The sequence below is a fragment of the Phalacrocorax aristotelis genome, chromosome 9 (genome assembly GCF_949628215.1).
Source record: "Phalacrocorax aristotelis chromosome 9, bGulAri2.1, whole genome shotgun sequence".
Classification (NCBI taxonomy): Eukaryota; Metazoa; Chordata; class Aves; order Suliformes; family Phalacrocoracidae; genus Phalacrocorax; species Phalacrocorax aristotelis.
The window spans coordinates 15,490,360-15,506,333 of record NC_134284.1 but is presented as its reverse complement, the minus strand read 5'-3'; the positions used below and the strand labels follow the sequence as shown (position 1 = coordinate 15,506,333).

General features: G+C 41.9%; 1 protein-coding gene across 1 annotated transcript in view; it reads left to right on the top strand.

Annotated features, from left to right (window-relative positions):
* The window catches only part of STON2 (stonin 2), an 81,506-nt gene that overhangs the window by 19,534 nt on the left and 45,998 nt on the right, over positions 1–15,974 (top strand). The window contains exon 4 of the mRNA XM_075103648.1: positions 6,206–6,403. Within this exon, the coding sequence (XP_074959749.1) occupies positions 6,206–6,403 (198 nt within the window). The remainder of the gene's footprint in view (positions 1–6,205; positions 6,404–15,974) is intronic.

The window sequence follows — 15,974 nt, the reverse complement described above, 5'->3', positions numbered from 1 at the left end:
TGACACACACCATTTAGATATTTATAAGCATTGATGAAATCCCCCCTCAGCCTTCTCTTCTCCAGGCTGAACAAACCCAAGTCTCTCAGCCTTTCCTCATAAGGGAGATGCTCCAGTCCCCTGATCATCTTGGCAGCTCTCTGCTGGACTTGCTTGAGCTGTTCCCTGTCCTTCTTAAACTGGGGGGCCCAAAACTGGACACAGTACTCCAAGTGTGGTCTCACTAGGGCTGAGTAGAGGAGGATAACCTCTCTCGATCTGCTGGCCACATTCCTTTTAATGCAGCCCAGGATACCATTGACCTTCTTGGCCACCAGGGCACAGCGCTGGCTCAGGGTCAGCTTGTTGTCCACCAGCACTCCCAGGTCCTTCTCTGCAGAGCCGCTTTCCAGTAGTTCAGCCCCCAGCCTGTGCTGGTGCCTGGGGTTGCTCCTCCCCAGGGGCAGGACCTTGCACTTGCTCTTGCTGAATTGCATTGGGTTCCCCTCGGCCCAGCAGCTCTCCAGCCTGTCCAGGTCTCGCTGGATGGCAGCACAGCCTTCTGGGGTATCAGCCACTCCTCCCAGCTTGGTACCATCAGCGAAGTTGCTGAGGTTACACTCTATCCCATCATCCAGGTCACGATGCTATGATTTAGCAGCTGGAGACAAAGACAACCGAAATTGATGGTAATTCCAGGAGTGAAGGCACTTATCTTTAAACGTAAAAGTTCTTTCTGACATACTTTAAGCCTGTGTGCAAAGCCTCTGGCTTGCCTATTCAGCTTATGCTAACTGTGAACCTCTAGCTTTTCATGTTTAAATTGAGATTCTGTCACAATAATTTACCTTTGTTAATGCTAGTTATTGAAACAGTTTAAAGAGTTATAGCTTTGCTCTGCTTACTTGAGTCCCTCAAATATTTCCTGTGACGTGATTATTACTGCTGTCAGAATACTTGAATTGACAACTTTGGATTGGGTTTTGGGTAAAACCCAACAGTTTTCCATCTGTTCTTTTTGTGGATGCTACAGGCTAGTCCATTTGAGACAGTGGTTAGACCATTGTGCAGGAGAAGTGGGTGAATCTTCAGGCAAGAAGAAGTTTCGCTTAAGCTCTGGTTAATACCTTCCTATCTATATTTATTTGTTGTTTGTTATTCTTGGTTTTAAGTACTTGCTGATCCTGGTGACAAGGAGAGAATGAAGAGCACCCATAACTGTAAATCTGTAAAACTGAGGTGCTCTACCTCTATCATTTAATTTAATGGTTGGTTAGTCCTTACTTTTACTCATATAGCCACATACTCTTTCAAATAGAGGTGTTGGTTGCTCTGACACTGTATTTCCTTCCTAATGTTGTGATGTCCTTGTTGACTGGAAAACTCTAAGTGCACCTTCTTATTAAATGAAAAAAAAAAATCTTTACTCAGCCTAAATAAAGATAACATAACAGACTTCCATAAAACCAGTTTCATGGTGTATTACTTGATTTCCCATCCTTACAGGGATGTGGACCATTATGAAGGTATGTGCTTAGCAAAATCACTGCCTATCGGTTTGTGTTTTCAGTCACAGGGGACACTAGGTTGTAGGCAGAAGTCTAGGATATCAAAAAGAGGTGATCAGAGAAGACTTTCCAAAAGTATTGCCATTTTGAAGAAGGCATTCATTTGTGCCCCTGTAAAGGCTTGTCCTAAGTGATCCATGCCACTTGGGGGGGTATTTATACACCAACCTTTAGCATCTGACTGAGATTCATGGAGGAGCATGGTTCCCCTGGCAGTCAGAGAAGGATGTACTCCATGTAATCTTTGCACGGGAGGTTGTTGTTCTTTAACTATATAGGAACCCTAAGGAGGTTGTATGGATATTTTAAAATCCTTATTTATGGGCTAGTCCCACTCCTGTTCTGGACCCTGTATTATAAATGGCCAGACCATGCAACTGACAGCCTCTAAAGGGAAGGTCCTGGGGCAGAAGAGGGGACAGCTCTTTCGTCTCTGGCCCTCTACTCTGAGGGGCATTTGACAGTAAGAGGTAAGATAAACTTGAGCCGTGTTGTTCTCAATTAATGTGCAGGTCACGTCTCTTTTCTATGGGCGGCAGCAAAGCTGGAGACTTTGTGTTATAACCACAGTACACTGACATGCTCAGTGGAAAGCCTGTGGTGACAGCAGTTATTCATTTCCAGTAGCAAACAGCCCATGTAAGGAAAATAGCAAATAGCCAAATGAGGGGGAAGAGTAAGGCCAAGCATGGGCAGAGGGATTGGTGTGAGAAGGATGGAGGCATTTGAAATCTGTTTCCTGGGGAGGCAGCTGTGAAGAGCAATGTCCTGAAGGCTCAGCACCCCCGGCTGTGTTCCTGTCAGGGCTCCAGTGCTGTTAGGAAATCGTCTGTCTGTCCATGCTGAAGCAGCTGCACAGCTGACTAGATAATTACTCAGGCTGGTAGCCAGGGTGCCTGGAAACACATTTTGAAAAGGGCTTGCAAAATAGCATTTCCAGAGTGCTGTGAGAGCAGAGAGGATGGGCCCTAGCACTGAGAGATGCTGTCTTACTCTGACCTTAGGGCTACAGTATTTTTGCATAGGTTCCCCTGAAAGGAAATCTTTGTCCCAAAGTGCTCACAGTATCTTTAAATTACTGTGTTTTTTGACAACTGCCACGTAGTGGTTATCCTATAGGAAATACGTTTAAAAGAAAGCCAAGGCTAATGCTGGACCCTTGTTCTGGGAAAAGCAAAGATATTATTGGGGGAGCAAATATTAGGGGGACTGATAGCAAGAAACAGGGCTGAAAACACAGGCAAAGAATTCGGAAGGTGAGAAGAAAGGTCAAAACCTGAGGTATAGAAATGAAAAGCAGCCATGGTGAGCCTCATAGTGGAAATTATCTTTATTTAGGACATTCTTGTAAACCCTTCATTCTACTAGGGTCAGGCAGAGTAAATGCTAGGCAAAATCTTTCTTTCAAAATATTTCTGCTTTTCAGGTTTACGCATAGCTAACTGACAGCCTCCAAATCACGTGGATTTCTCCCTGGGAAGCAGTAATTCTTGAGTGAGTTCACAGAAGTATTTAGTCACAGAAATGATGCATTGTGGTGCCCTCTTCCCCATTTCCCTTTTGCTGGGCAGAGATGAAATTTGATTTTTCTCATAGTTACTATCAGGCTAATCAAACTTGTCAAACTGATACCGCAGAAGTGAAAAATGAGATTTTTAGGCTCACCCAAATGTTCCTATCACAAATGTTACATAATCTGTAAATGATCACAGCCAGCCAGTGACATATAACATTTGCATTTGTTACACAATGGGCCTCCAGGTCGCAATCATATTCTGCCGGTGTTAGCTGCACTCTTGAATTCAAACGAGTATCCAGCAAAGCACCAAAACTGCAGCAAGGCAAGATCCGTTATGTAATCTGTGTGTCGTCCCCCCCCCCCACCCCTCATACCCCACCCCACCCCCTCTTCTTCCCGAGGGCTTTGTCTGGTTTTAAATGGCTCAAGTAACTTGGACTCCTACCATGTCCCTTGAGAGGCTATCCCACAGTAAGGCAAATCTCAGTTTAACCACTTGTGCTGTTCTGTCTGAAAGTAGGAAGGTCATGCAACAGAAGATCAGCAGCTGAAAACTAGACCAACTGAGATGCTGTTCTAAAATCAGAAAAAATCTGAGGTCCTGTGGATAGGAGAGGAAATGGTGGTAACAAGGTTGATTGTAAATACAGAATAGGGATCAAGGAACGGGTCCTCAAACATCAAAGAGGAATGAATGCGTAAAGGTAAATCTGCATATTAAAAGCCAATCCGTTAGTAACAAACATGTCAAGAAAAGTATGTGGAAGGGAACGTTTTTCAGTTTGGGAAACAAGAAGTTGTTTTTCAGTATCCTACGCATGCTACAGGATTTGTATGTTAGAGACAGTTCTGGCACTGGTCTTTCAACACAAGCAGATTTCTGAGAATTTCCTGCAGCTGAAAGGCTGTGACTCTGCATCTATTGACATTAGAGACCAAATTGCAAATTTTTAGGAAAAAAAACCCACCTCATTTAAGAATTTGGTTTCAGCACTTCCAGGAATCTGGAGAGCAGTAGGAGCATCTGAAGAGGGACCTAAACATGTGTAGATGTTTACTTTTGCTTCTCTTGCTTTTTGAGGTTGATAGATAGTTGTTTGGCTCAGCACAGGGGAAAATGCACTGTTACTAGTTCCAAAGGTTAGTAGTGTTGGGGAACCTGAAAGAGTCATAGATGGAAGTTGACTGTAGTAAGATTTTAAAGAAAGTCTGTTACAGGAAAAGCTCTCTATGGTTATGGTTTTCCAAAGTACAAGTCTCTTTCTTTAGAAGAAAAAATAATTGTATTCTTCCGAAGTGCCTCAACTTATTTGCAATACAAATAATTTGCCCTTATATAGAAGTATTCTGCAACACTATTCCAGTCAGTCTTCCTCTTAGATAAAAATTGTTTTCAGAAAGCACAAAACAAGTTGACGGTCTGAGTTATTCTTATGTGTTTCTAAATTGGCTAATATTTTTCATATTCCTGTGACTGACGTTAAACAAAAAAAAAGAGACACTCCAAATCGGAAGTCTTTTTTATAAAATAATTCCACAATTTCTGGAATTTCAGCTATAAAACACACTTTAAAAAACCTTGGCTTTTGCCATGGATTCACATATGGAGCTCTGCTTTTCAGTTTGGCCTCTTTGTCCAAATAAAGTACTCCGTCAAAGCAATTTCAGGTGAAGTTTTAAGGGTGGCTTTTCAGATGCCTCATGCCATGTTTAACAAAAGGGCTGAGGGAGGGGCTGACATATTATAATCATACACTTGTGATCCTTTCTGTACAGACATTGAACATAACACAGCGCAGAATTACTGGAGGGAGAAGCTGGGGGTTTTGGTCATGCCCCTCTAACACAATGACTGTCAGCATGTGCAATAGGGAGACATCTCCTGTCTTTCAGCTCTTCATCCTTAGGGATGACTCTACTCAGAAGCAGATCAGTACATAGGCCCACAGCTGTACAAATATAATTATCTTAATGCTTGCTTACCTGAGGTTAACAATGCAGCTCTATAAAGTAAATTTGCACTTCTCAACTGGCAAGGCAGGGAGCGCTGTTTGGATATTCCCTCTATGCACACAGCAAGGTTTCCATAATGAGGTGGTGTCCCATCACCGTTTGGATGATGTAGAGAGAGGTAAATCCTCTTTAACATTAATTTGCCATTTTCTTCTGAAGTATCTGTCAATCTAATAAGGGTTGTTCATATATTACATGCTGAGAAGAGAACCTCTGTGTCAGTAGTTGTTCTGTAACTGCAAGATTTGGGGTACGTTACGATCTTTGGTGGTTTAAAAGATAAACATAGATGTACCAACCTAGAAAACAGTTGTTATTCTGACATTAAATTAGAATTAGTCTCTACCAGTACACCTTTCCTTAGTTCAGGAAGACTTTTTTACCACTTTTTTTTTTTATTTCCTCACTAGAGTCACCTATTGTTCCTGACGTTTCAGTGATATTGTGGGCAAGGAGTATACAGTACAAATTCATAGCAGTAGATGTATAAGATCGTGTTCTGAACTCTGGATGATGGTTAGGCAGGACTTAACTGTTTGACATGCAAGTCTGGCAAGTGAGTAGAACAGGAGTTTTGGCCTACACTGAGCAGAAATGTTATGCAGTTTATTCAGATTGGGGCACTCATCCTGCATGTTCAGAAACAAAATGCGTTTCTAGTGCACATCAATAGGTCAACTTCAGTTTATTTTTATACTCCTCCTCTCATGTGGAGCATTCCTGAGATTACGACTATATTTTAGTGGGTGTCACAGATAGAGAATGCTTAATTAAATATTATAAAACATCTTTATAAAAATCTGTGGTACTATAAAAACTCCACTGTGTTGTACAACACAGATATTTGGATCTTGTCAGCAGTGGCAGAAACATGAAATCTTCCTGTTCTGAAAAGTCACAGCTTCTGCAATACTTGAACAACAGGAAAGCATACAGCTGCCAGCAGTATGGGATCTGAGGCAGACAGCTGAGTAGTGCTATAAAATAACTGTGTTGCTGTGCATGTTGGAATTTGTATTTACAGAGCATCAGTACACTGATACAGCATGTCTTTGGGATAGTTGTAATCTTCTGGAAGATTGCCCTGTAAGTCTCTAACCAATACCTGTTTGTTTTCTGCATCCAGTGTCTCTATCAAAAGCACCCAGCTGGACTTCCCCCTCCTCCAACTCTTCCGAGCGGCAAGCCCATGCTTCAGAGAGCAGCTGGACAACCAACTCAGAGGACACCAGCAGCCCAAGCATTGCTCCCTCCTACACAGATCTGCAGTCAGTTAATACTGAGGACTTGACCAGTGGTGGAACATCTGCAGCGGATTCAGCTGGTAAGAGGGAAGCCTTCAAGCTTCCATCTTGATCTTTTTGATGCTACTCAAACTCAGTGCTCAGGAGTGAGCTACAGGGAACGTATCCAAAGCAGAACAAACTCAAGGATTAGGCAGACTAACACTTTGTTCTAGTCCAATTCCCAAAAAATCACACCTGGATTTGACACACCCCTGGTATGTGCAGGAAGACCCAAATGCAACTATGTACCTGTTGGTGGACTCATCTGAGTGCAATGTTGGAGCGTTTCTGGTTTTCACATACCACGTCAGCTGAAGCTGATCTAGGACTAGTTCTCAGCAAATTGTGGGAGAAGCTGGATGCCCTTCCTGAACTTCTGTGCAGAAATTTTCTTAACTCACCAGTGTATTCAGCTGAGACAGGTCCAGCTCTGCATTGCCCCTCTGTTTCAGTGAGTGCCAAGACACAGATCCAGGCTGCTGGATGTGTTCTTTGCACTGTTACTGTAAAGTAATGCAGAGAGAGTGTAGGAGATGACAGAGGGTGGTTCAGTAGCAGGTTTTTTTATCATTTAAGGATCCTTTATCTGACCTTGTAGGGATCTGTTCAGATGGCGTCCTGACTGTGAGAAAATATGCTGCATGGCATCGTAGTTCGTTGCTCCTCAGTTGTACTCTAGATAATCTCTGAAGCAGGAGAAATAAAGCAGAGTGGTGGCACCTGTGTCATGCAGAGTTGGGATGACGAGAACTCCTGAATGACAAAGCAGACTTTCACAGAGCATAAAAAGAGCTGGCATGACAGGACATAAAAAGGAAAAAAAATACACAACTCCAGGAGGAAGCACTCGCAGTATGTTGGAAGCTGTTCACCCCAAGTTAAGGAAGGTCAGTAGCTACCCAGTTTGGTGAAGAAAATTGGTTTGCTGGTGTTATAATAGCTCAGACATGAGAGTTATTTAATGTGTTTTCTCTTAGGTGGTGAATGTAACAGTATGTGTGAAATAAGATCTGTTTTGGGAGAATGGACTTCCTAAGCCCCACTGAGGTCATATGTCCCTTCTGTAAGAAAAATATACGTACATTACCTGAAAAGACTGTTATTTGATGGTTCAGTGAAATTGGGTTGGACACCAAGGCAGGTTCATAAACAGCAGCATGGTGGGTACTGGCTGGGTGCTTAAGACAAAGGATTTGTGGAGTAGTGGTATTTACTTTGGATGAGTAGAGACCTTTCTTCAGATAATACAGTTACTGCAAGTCTGTCTGGCCATTTTTGTTCTAGAATACTCAGCTTGTCTGTACCTCTGAGTTTGGAAACCGCTAGTGGAAAGGTAGAATAGGCAAGCTGGCATTATGTGCAAGCTGTTTGGATGCCAGCGTGGGTATCGGTTCTGTTCTGATGAGCTCACATCTATTAGGGTGAAGTGTAAGAGTTTTCATGTGGAGTACATGCTGGATATTGCTGCTTTGTTGATTTGGTACAGGTTGCCAAAGGGTGGCAGTTGTCACTGGGACTGTCTCCATGTGACCAAGGCAAATGGGGGATGCCCAGTTCGTATATAACTTTGGTTCATATAGAGAAATGAAAGGCAAAAGTGATGCTGTATATCACTGGCATACATATGGAATTATTTGCTATATATGGCCAAAAGAGAAGTTGATACTTCAATAAAAGCTTTGTATGTAACGTTCTTACTCTTCTTTCTTTCCCAGTCAGTCACAAACTGGCATATTTATTAGCAAAACGGGTACAAAAAATCACCTATAAATTTTTGCAAGTAAAAAGGTAGGTAATGTAGGCAAGGCTGTGTCATTAGGTAAAACATAAGATACACTACCTTAGTGGTACTGGAACTTGAAATAAGAAATTCACTGAGTCTTGCTACCACCAGGTATGGAGTTTGCAAAAGGGCAGTATGAACAAAGCACATCTCTTTGTTCCCGTTCATGGGATGGCTCACAGCCCACCCCTGGGGTGCCTGCTGCCATGGAACTGTTGTACAGTTCTGTCTGCTTTTCTGTTTTTCACTCTGCTGTCATCCCACCCTCACAGAGCATAAGTGGACAAAAATGCATGATCACTTTCTTCTCTCCTTCCTCTCTGCCCCTCTCCAGAAATTCAGTTATTCAAACCTGACTTGATTCAAACATTTGATTTGCCTTTCTCTTTTCAGAATACTGGCTGCCTCAGTCTGTAGTGGAGTTTGAAGGGTCCATCAAGGCAATGAAATAACATTTATTTTTCCACGAAGGAAAACAGAGGAATCCTCATGCTCTATGTGATGGTGAAGTCACATTGACTGCTAGCCACTATGTTGACTCCAAGGTCAAGCTTGATGGGGGGGGGGGGGGAATCAGATTCATTTCACTGCTAAAAATCCCAATGAAAATAAGAAATCAAGTTTTGATCTAATTAGTGGTGGTAAAGGGTTGGGTCTATAAGAGTAGCTCAGTTTTAGTATTGTTTCAAATGAGAAAAACCTATTAGTGAGAAAAGTGTGACAAATTGTACTCAGTGGTTAGACACTACATTTTTATTGACTGAAGAGCACAGAAGAGAATCCAGGATGCTCTGTTCCATAATGTCACCATTTGTCTTGAATTTACCCTGCATGCAAAATGCTTAAGCATCAACTGCTTGTCAGAGTTCAGGGCACGGGGTTTTGTGTGGGAGCAGATGAAAACCTGAGGCAGGTCTGACTGCAGGCGTACACAGAGCTGAGTCCCAGCACTGAGAGCGCACATCTTGGTGTCCAGGGCTGGTGGGGTCCAAGCAGGTGAAATTTACCGGGAATCAACTTTCTCACAGCTGACACAAGATTTGAGTATAAAACAACTCCACGGACTTGAGCTTTATCTAGCGCATGTATTTCTGTCAGATACGACCTAGGAAGCTATCTAAGAAAGATGGTAGACATCCAAATTATCCCAGCCTGAGAGTTTACCATCACTGGGGGGGACTGCAGAAAGCCTCCTGACTGATGGAGTTGGGATAAGCTCAGTGACATTCTGTAAAGACAGCAGAATTCACAGTGGTGAAGGTAAATATGGCATGAGCAGAGCTGAAAAAGATTTGCTTTTCCATCAAATTGCAGTTAGAAGATGCTGCATTTTATTGCCTGTGCGAGTTTGAACTCTGGTACCAAGAAGCCTTTTATATTATCCTCATCTTTGTCAGCATGGGGGGCTACTTTAGCCTGTAGCTGCTAGCTGGTCAAGTGGCAGCAGACTGCCAGTTTAACATGGGCATGTTTATATGGTTATAACAACAAGCACTTTACAACAGCTGGGGTTCACGGTGTGCGTGAAGCTGTATTTGGTGCTGGTGAAGTGACCTGTTGCCTCAGAGCTGCCATGTCGCTGTGTTGCTTAGCTCGGATCAATGAGCATGGAAAGAAGCAGGAACTTTTGGCATTTGTGCCATACTTTACAAGATAAGTAACACAGGACATCTCTGTTACTGATACAATACAAGTATTTATTCATTCTGAAGCAGATGCCTGTCTCAGCTTTCAAAAAAGGCCAAATATCTACATGTCAGAGGAGCAAGGGAGAGGCCTTCTTGTAGCTATGATTATAGATCTGGAAGCACTGGGATCTGTTCTGAGGTTGTGCATATATACCTCACAGCTTGATTTGGATTTCTGCATGTCACCATTCGTCTCTACAAGCATTTTTGTTTATATAAATTAAAAATTGACTTGTGTACAAAATGAAAATAATTATCTACGATCAATATATATAGTAAAATAGATATGTATTTGCATAGGCCATAAACTATATATTCTATTATAAATCTAATAGAATATATAATAAAATCTGTCTATATTATAGGATAATGCTCTGTGTGTGTGTGTATATATATGTAAAAAGCTGATTAGCCTTGTAAATATTAGTTCCCTGGTAGCTATTTTAGGTGCATTGTTGCTAGTTCTGTTGTTGCTTCGGTTGTGGTTTGTATCCTAGGAGAGCTGCAGCTATGCCACATTTGATGTTGGTGGTTCAATTTGCTGACCAGTTGTTCTGTCTGGCATTCTTCTGAAACTCTTAGGACTATTGGGATACCGAGGAAATCACTGTGTCATTATTTTCTGAGAACATCTGCATGTGTGGAGGTAGAAGGTTGCATGTGTGATCCCTAACTGCTCAAAATCCAGAAAGTTAATAAATAGCACAAGGAATTAATTAATGTTAGTTTCAAAGTAAATTGCATGGTTTAGGGGGGTTCTGCTGCTTCTCTTTTAAAAGTTGGAGATGACAGTTCTGTCAAGCTCAGCTCCAGCTATTTCTTGATGATGATGGAGGGCAGGTACTAACTTTTCAAACCTTTTCCCGATGCTTTTCTGCAGCAGTTCTCTTACAAATATTTTTTTTGTAACTGTAGCTAGCTAGATACTGAGTCCTGGTATGATGATTGCAAGAATGGTGTTCTGTATGTTTCAAACAAGCAACTTTGAACAGACTATACAGCTGTGCAATGTGTTTGCACTGAATGCCAGAAACATACTACAAGCTCTGAAGATGTTAAGTGTTAAATTCAGAGCAAGGGGGGAAAATAGCATATGCTAACGGTTACCACCTTCCACCCAGAACTGCACTTCAGTTACACTCTGTAACTATTAACCACCTTGTTCTGGTGTCCCATTCCCAGACACATGAAAAAATGTGTATGTGAGAGCCTGCCAAAGCCAGCTGGAGAGACTGCAGACAGGAACATCAAGCCCTTGCTTCAAGGAGGAGGGGACTCCAGAACACCATGAGCATATAGCACCTAAAATGTGTTATTGCACAACTCCAACCTGTAAGGGATAAATTCAGCACCAGAGGCAGTGTTATTTTTCCTTCCTCATGTCCAATACCAGCCACCAGCTAGCAGTTCAGAAGTTTTATATCCTAGTTGTTGTCCCATATTTTTCTCAAGGCATTTCGAACTTCATTGATCAGACAGAACTGGGAAGCTAGATAATTCATAGCAGTAGAAAAATTTTTATCTCAAATCAGACCTGTGGACTGGAAATCAGTCCTCTTCAACACTTCATGGCTGCTTTAAGAAGAATCCACAGTATCCCAGTGACCTCTGCAGCAATGTTGAATCCTCATCCCTGTTTTGCAGCGGGGGAGCCTGCAGCTCAGTTGTGCAGGCTAGACCTAGATGAAGTAGAAATGGTCTTTGCTATATAGTCTGGCAGTCTTGCTCTCTGAAGCAGGTGAAGATTGCAGGTATAAGCAGTGGACCAGAGTCACTGCCTCAGTCCCTCTTTATGGCAGGAAGAAAAGGCACAGAAAATCTGTCAGGAGGAAGGGGGAAATGTTAGAATGAGGAAAGAACAGGTACAACAATGAGCAAAAGCTTATTTCTATCTATTCAGCAGAGAGAATTATAAAATAAGATTGGTCTGTAGTCATCTGATTCATAGACTTTAAGGTCAGAAGGGCAGACTATGATAGCATTATCATCATCTTATCTGGCCTCCTGCATGTCTCGGGCAAAAGAACCTCACCCAGTCATTTCTGCACCAAACCCATAACTTCACTTTGAATTATAGCATATCCTGAGCAAAAATCTCCATAATATTTTTCTGATTAGCATCAACTTCAGCAAAGTTTGCTCCCGTTCAGCCACCTCCAACCCTTGAAAACTTCAGTTTTAAAAAGGACTGTCCTAGCGATAATGCCTAAAGCAGAATTGAGATGTCACTGAGCTCAGCTCTGCTGGCTCTTGTGTCCTCAGCTGGGGCTAAATCTAGTCTGCTAACCTCAAAAGGTTCAGTATCTGCCTCATTTATGCCCCAGGAAATAACACTGATTAGTTATCTTCTCTATTATACTGCCTCCCAAAGAAGAGTGGTTGAAGCTGCTGTAGAACTATCAGATTCTTGCTTTTCCTTCAAGAATGGTGAGGAATTTCAGGGTGCAGGAGGAAGCAATATAACATTGCTTTCATAGCAAGAAAGGAGTTAGATGAAAGCTCAAAAGGGTCTGCTCCTACTAATTCCTACTAGACTGTCTTATCCTGCTTACTCCTGTGAATTAATCATGCCTCCCTTGCTCCTCCACATTCTGAGAACACCAGCTCTAAGACAGGGAGGAAGCAAAGTGCGAGGGGAGAAAGTGGTAATATGAAAGAAGTGGGTCTGAATTTCATTATTGCTTAGAAATGTTTTCATTAAAAGCATTTTTATTTTAAATATATGTATAAAAACATAGTAGTTTTGCTGTTTAATGGAGTATTTTCTTGCCTGCATGCCAGCATATAATCAGTTCTGATCTCATCCCTGTCATTGGCCCTGTGCTGCAAGCAGCTAAAGCAGCATCTCTTAGTTCAGGTGCTTTTTTCTTCTCATGGCTATTCTGAAGTGCAGGCTACAGTAACTCTCGATTCGTATCAGGGTGATACTTTGTTATAAAGGAGCTAAGTGCTGAGCCTACATGGTGTTCTTGATGAATTTCACTCTTCCAGGTCTATTCACTGATGGTTTTATTTAGGCAAATCAGCTGAAAGGAAAGCGGACAGAATTCCAGCCCCAGTCATGGGACTGACCTGCTGATCTCCCTTTATGTAGGCAGTATCCCAAGAGAATAGATGTGGGTAGATGCTTGTAGTTCATCTCACGTGGTGAGGCAGGCTAGGTGGTATGAAGCCCTCTATTTGTGTTTATAAGGCTGTGATTCCTCAGCCACAGTGTTTACATTGGCTCCAGTTGCTCTCTAAAACAGTGCAGAAAGCCACATGCCTATGTGATAAGCCAGAGGAGTTCAGTGGGAGATTTTGCAGCTGGGCAGGACATTTCGGTTTGAAGCTTAATTGGAGATGGCAGGCTTAAGTGCAGCAGCTATCTGTGATTGCTCTGTTGAAAGAGGAAAGACTAGGTTTGTTTGGAGCAATTCTGCAGGGTGCTAAATAGCTTCTGAACTTAAAGCGTCTGGGAGGGAAAAGCATTGAGGCATCTCCCCACATCCAGCTCTTTGGAAGTTGAAAACATCAGTGGCAATCTTCAGCGGTGTTATCTCACCTTTTGCGTTCAGTTCCTGGCAGCATGTTGCTGTACCACTGACGGGAGGTGAAAATGGCACTGTAGTGATACAGCAGTGGTGCAGCCCTGTCCCAGCTTTGTGCTGCACAGTGGCGTAGCCAGTCCTCTGTGGAGCTGGCTGCACCCCAGGCAACCCGATTCTGCAGCTCTCAGACAGCAGCAGCGGTCACTGCTTGGAGGAATTACCCACCTGAGACCTCGCATTTTCTGCCATTAATTCTATGTGGCAGAGAAGTAAGCAAGGTTTCAGCAGCAGTACTAATTAACAGGAGCTGTAAATCATTTCCTGTGCCCTTAATTAGAGATCCCAGTTCTGCGTGGAATTTCTTGTCTGAATATGAAGGGGCTGAATAGAAGTGGCAGTGTAAAACAGCAGGTGAAAAGGCTGGCAGGAGCAGACAACAAGTAAGAATGAGAAATTTCATGATTCCCAAAGGCATGGATTTGTTTGTTTCTTCCTACTGTGATATCATCTGAAACCTAAGAAAGGCTCAGGGGATCACTGGACTACGCAGCACAGGAATTGGAAAAGTGCTGATGAATGCCTTTAGGGGATCAGTTATAGAGTTGTCTTCTCAAAGAACAGTGTGGGATAAAATGGGAAGCAGGTTTGTTAAAAACAAGAATGTAGGAATCATTAAAGCAAAACCTCTAGCTTCTATGGTGACGATTTATTATTCTGTGCATGCGTAGAAACTTTTTGTGGTTATTTATGATGTTCATTTTCATCAGAACTTCTGCCTCCTTTATTCTTTTTTATTTGGCACCAATGTTAGGGAAAAGATGTAACACTTCTTGCTTTTTCAAGACAGGAATGAACAGAGCTGGATGAAAGAACTGTAGGGAGATTGCTAATGTATGCCTTTACTTCAACATCTTCATTTTCTAGCTCATCTACCCTTGATCAAACCAAATAATGCTGTAGCACAGATATGGCATGAATCTTGCATAATGAAGTTGTTAATCAGTTATTAGAAGCAATTTGGTCTTAATTGTCCTTATGTTTGACAGACCAAAATCCTCTGCCTAATCTTAGAGCAGATATAAACTGATATTTGCATTATGACCATGCTCATTACACAAGAGGAAGGGAGACTTCATGCTACTTTCTTCATTCTGATCTTGATTACCAAGAACGATACTGGATTTTGTGACGTGGATGCCACTCCAATTTACTTGTCATAAACTTCCTAATGATATTGCACTAAATCTCATGGAAACTGATTTGAACTAATCACTTAGGATTTGATTTCTGTAAAACTCTTTCAAGTGCTTAGCACCGGTGGTGAAGAAGTCCAGATCTGGGTTTGGCACCTAAAACTTCTTCCAGAATACTCTGGTCCCAGCTATTCCTGTTATGGCACAGCAGAATTTTCAAACAGCTGCAGCTCTGTGTGCTCCTGTCCAAATCTAGCCTTTTGGTTTAGTGCCTAGAAGGAGAGTAGAGATCTTTTAACATATGTCCTGTAGCTCTGTGTCCTCATGCATATTACAGGCTTTGTTGAAATTATGCCTTTTAAGTGCAGACTTTTGTTACCAATTAATTGAAGCTGGTGTATTTTCACATGTAGGCATTTCAGAGAGCTTTAAACATATTTCACTTAAGGTCTTAGGAACGGAAGCTATTTCCCAGGACATTGGTATAAATGTATCATGACCGTTTCCTATCCACATGTTCCTGTGCCAATATTGTCTTTCAAATAGCTTTTTGCCCTCTCCAGTGTAAGCCCTTTAATATATTTATACAGTGTAATTATATCCCTCTCTGTTTTCATTTGCTAAACTGAATGAGACAGGGTCTTTGGTATTCTGGTTCTCCATTCTCTTCCTCATTCTAGCAAGCCCTTCTTAGCTCGTGTTCCTGTTTGAATTAATCTTTCTTGGATGTGGTGACGAAAACTGCACAGACTGAAGTCTCGCCATAGTCTGATATCAAGATATTACTGTTTCCCCATCTTCTGGAACTCCCTCCTTGATACATTCCAGGATCTTATTTCCTTTTGTACTAGGGCATCAGGCAAGTACCCTTTCACTACGTTCAGAATGACTCTCTCCCCTAGATCACTTTCCCTCATACATAATTGATGAGTTCCTTCATTATAACAAATGTATCTGTCCTTAAATGCCTGATTTTGAAGTTTATGCTGTTTATTACATTTCGTTTTGTTTCTGTTACCTCAGTCCTCAAGATGAGCCACTCCTTTCAGTATGAAGACCAGAGCTTCCCTTACGTATCCAGTTCTTCCTGTGTGCATTCAGCAAATACATTAGCATGTTCATTTCTGTGCCATGATCATTGTTTTAAAATATGAATAAACGTAGTCTTAATCATGTAGTTTTAATCAAGAAATTCCACTTATAGTAGGTGCTCTAACCTAATATTTCTCTTAAAAAACTCAGCGGCTATTTTCCTTTTAGCTTGGTTTTTACTTCTCTCTTAATACTGGTATCAGTCTCCATTTTAACTCCTTCCCCGATAGTACCACAGATTTTTTTTTTTTTTTTTGTTAGAAAATCACTTGTCAAGGAAATCTATTAGGATTGGCTGGAACAAACTATCTCTTTTAAAGCTT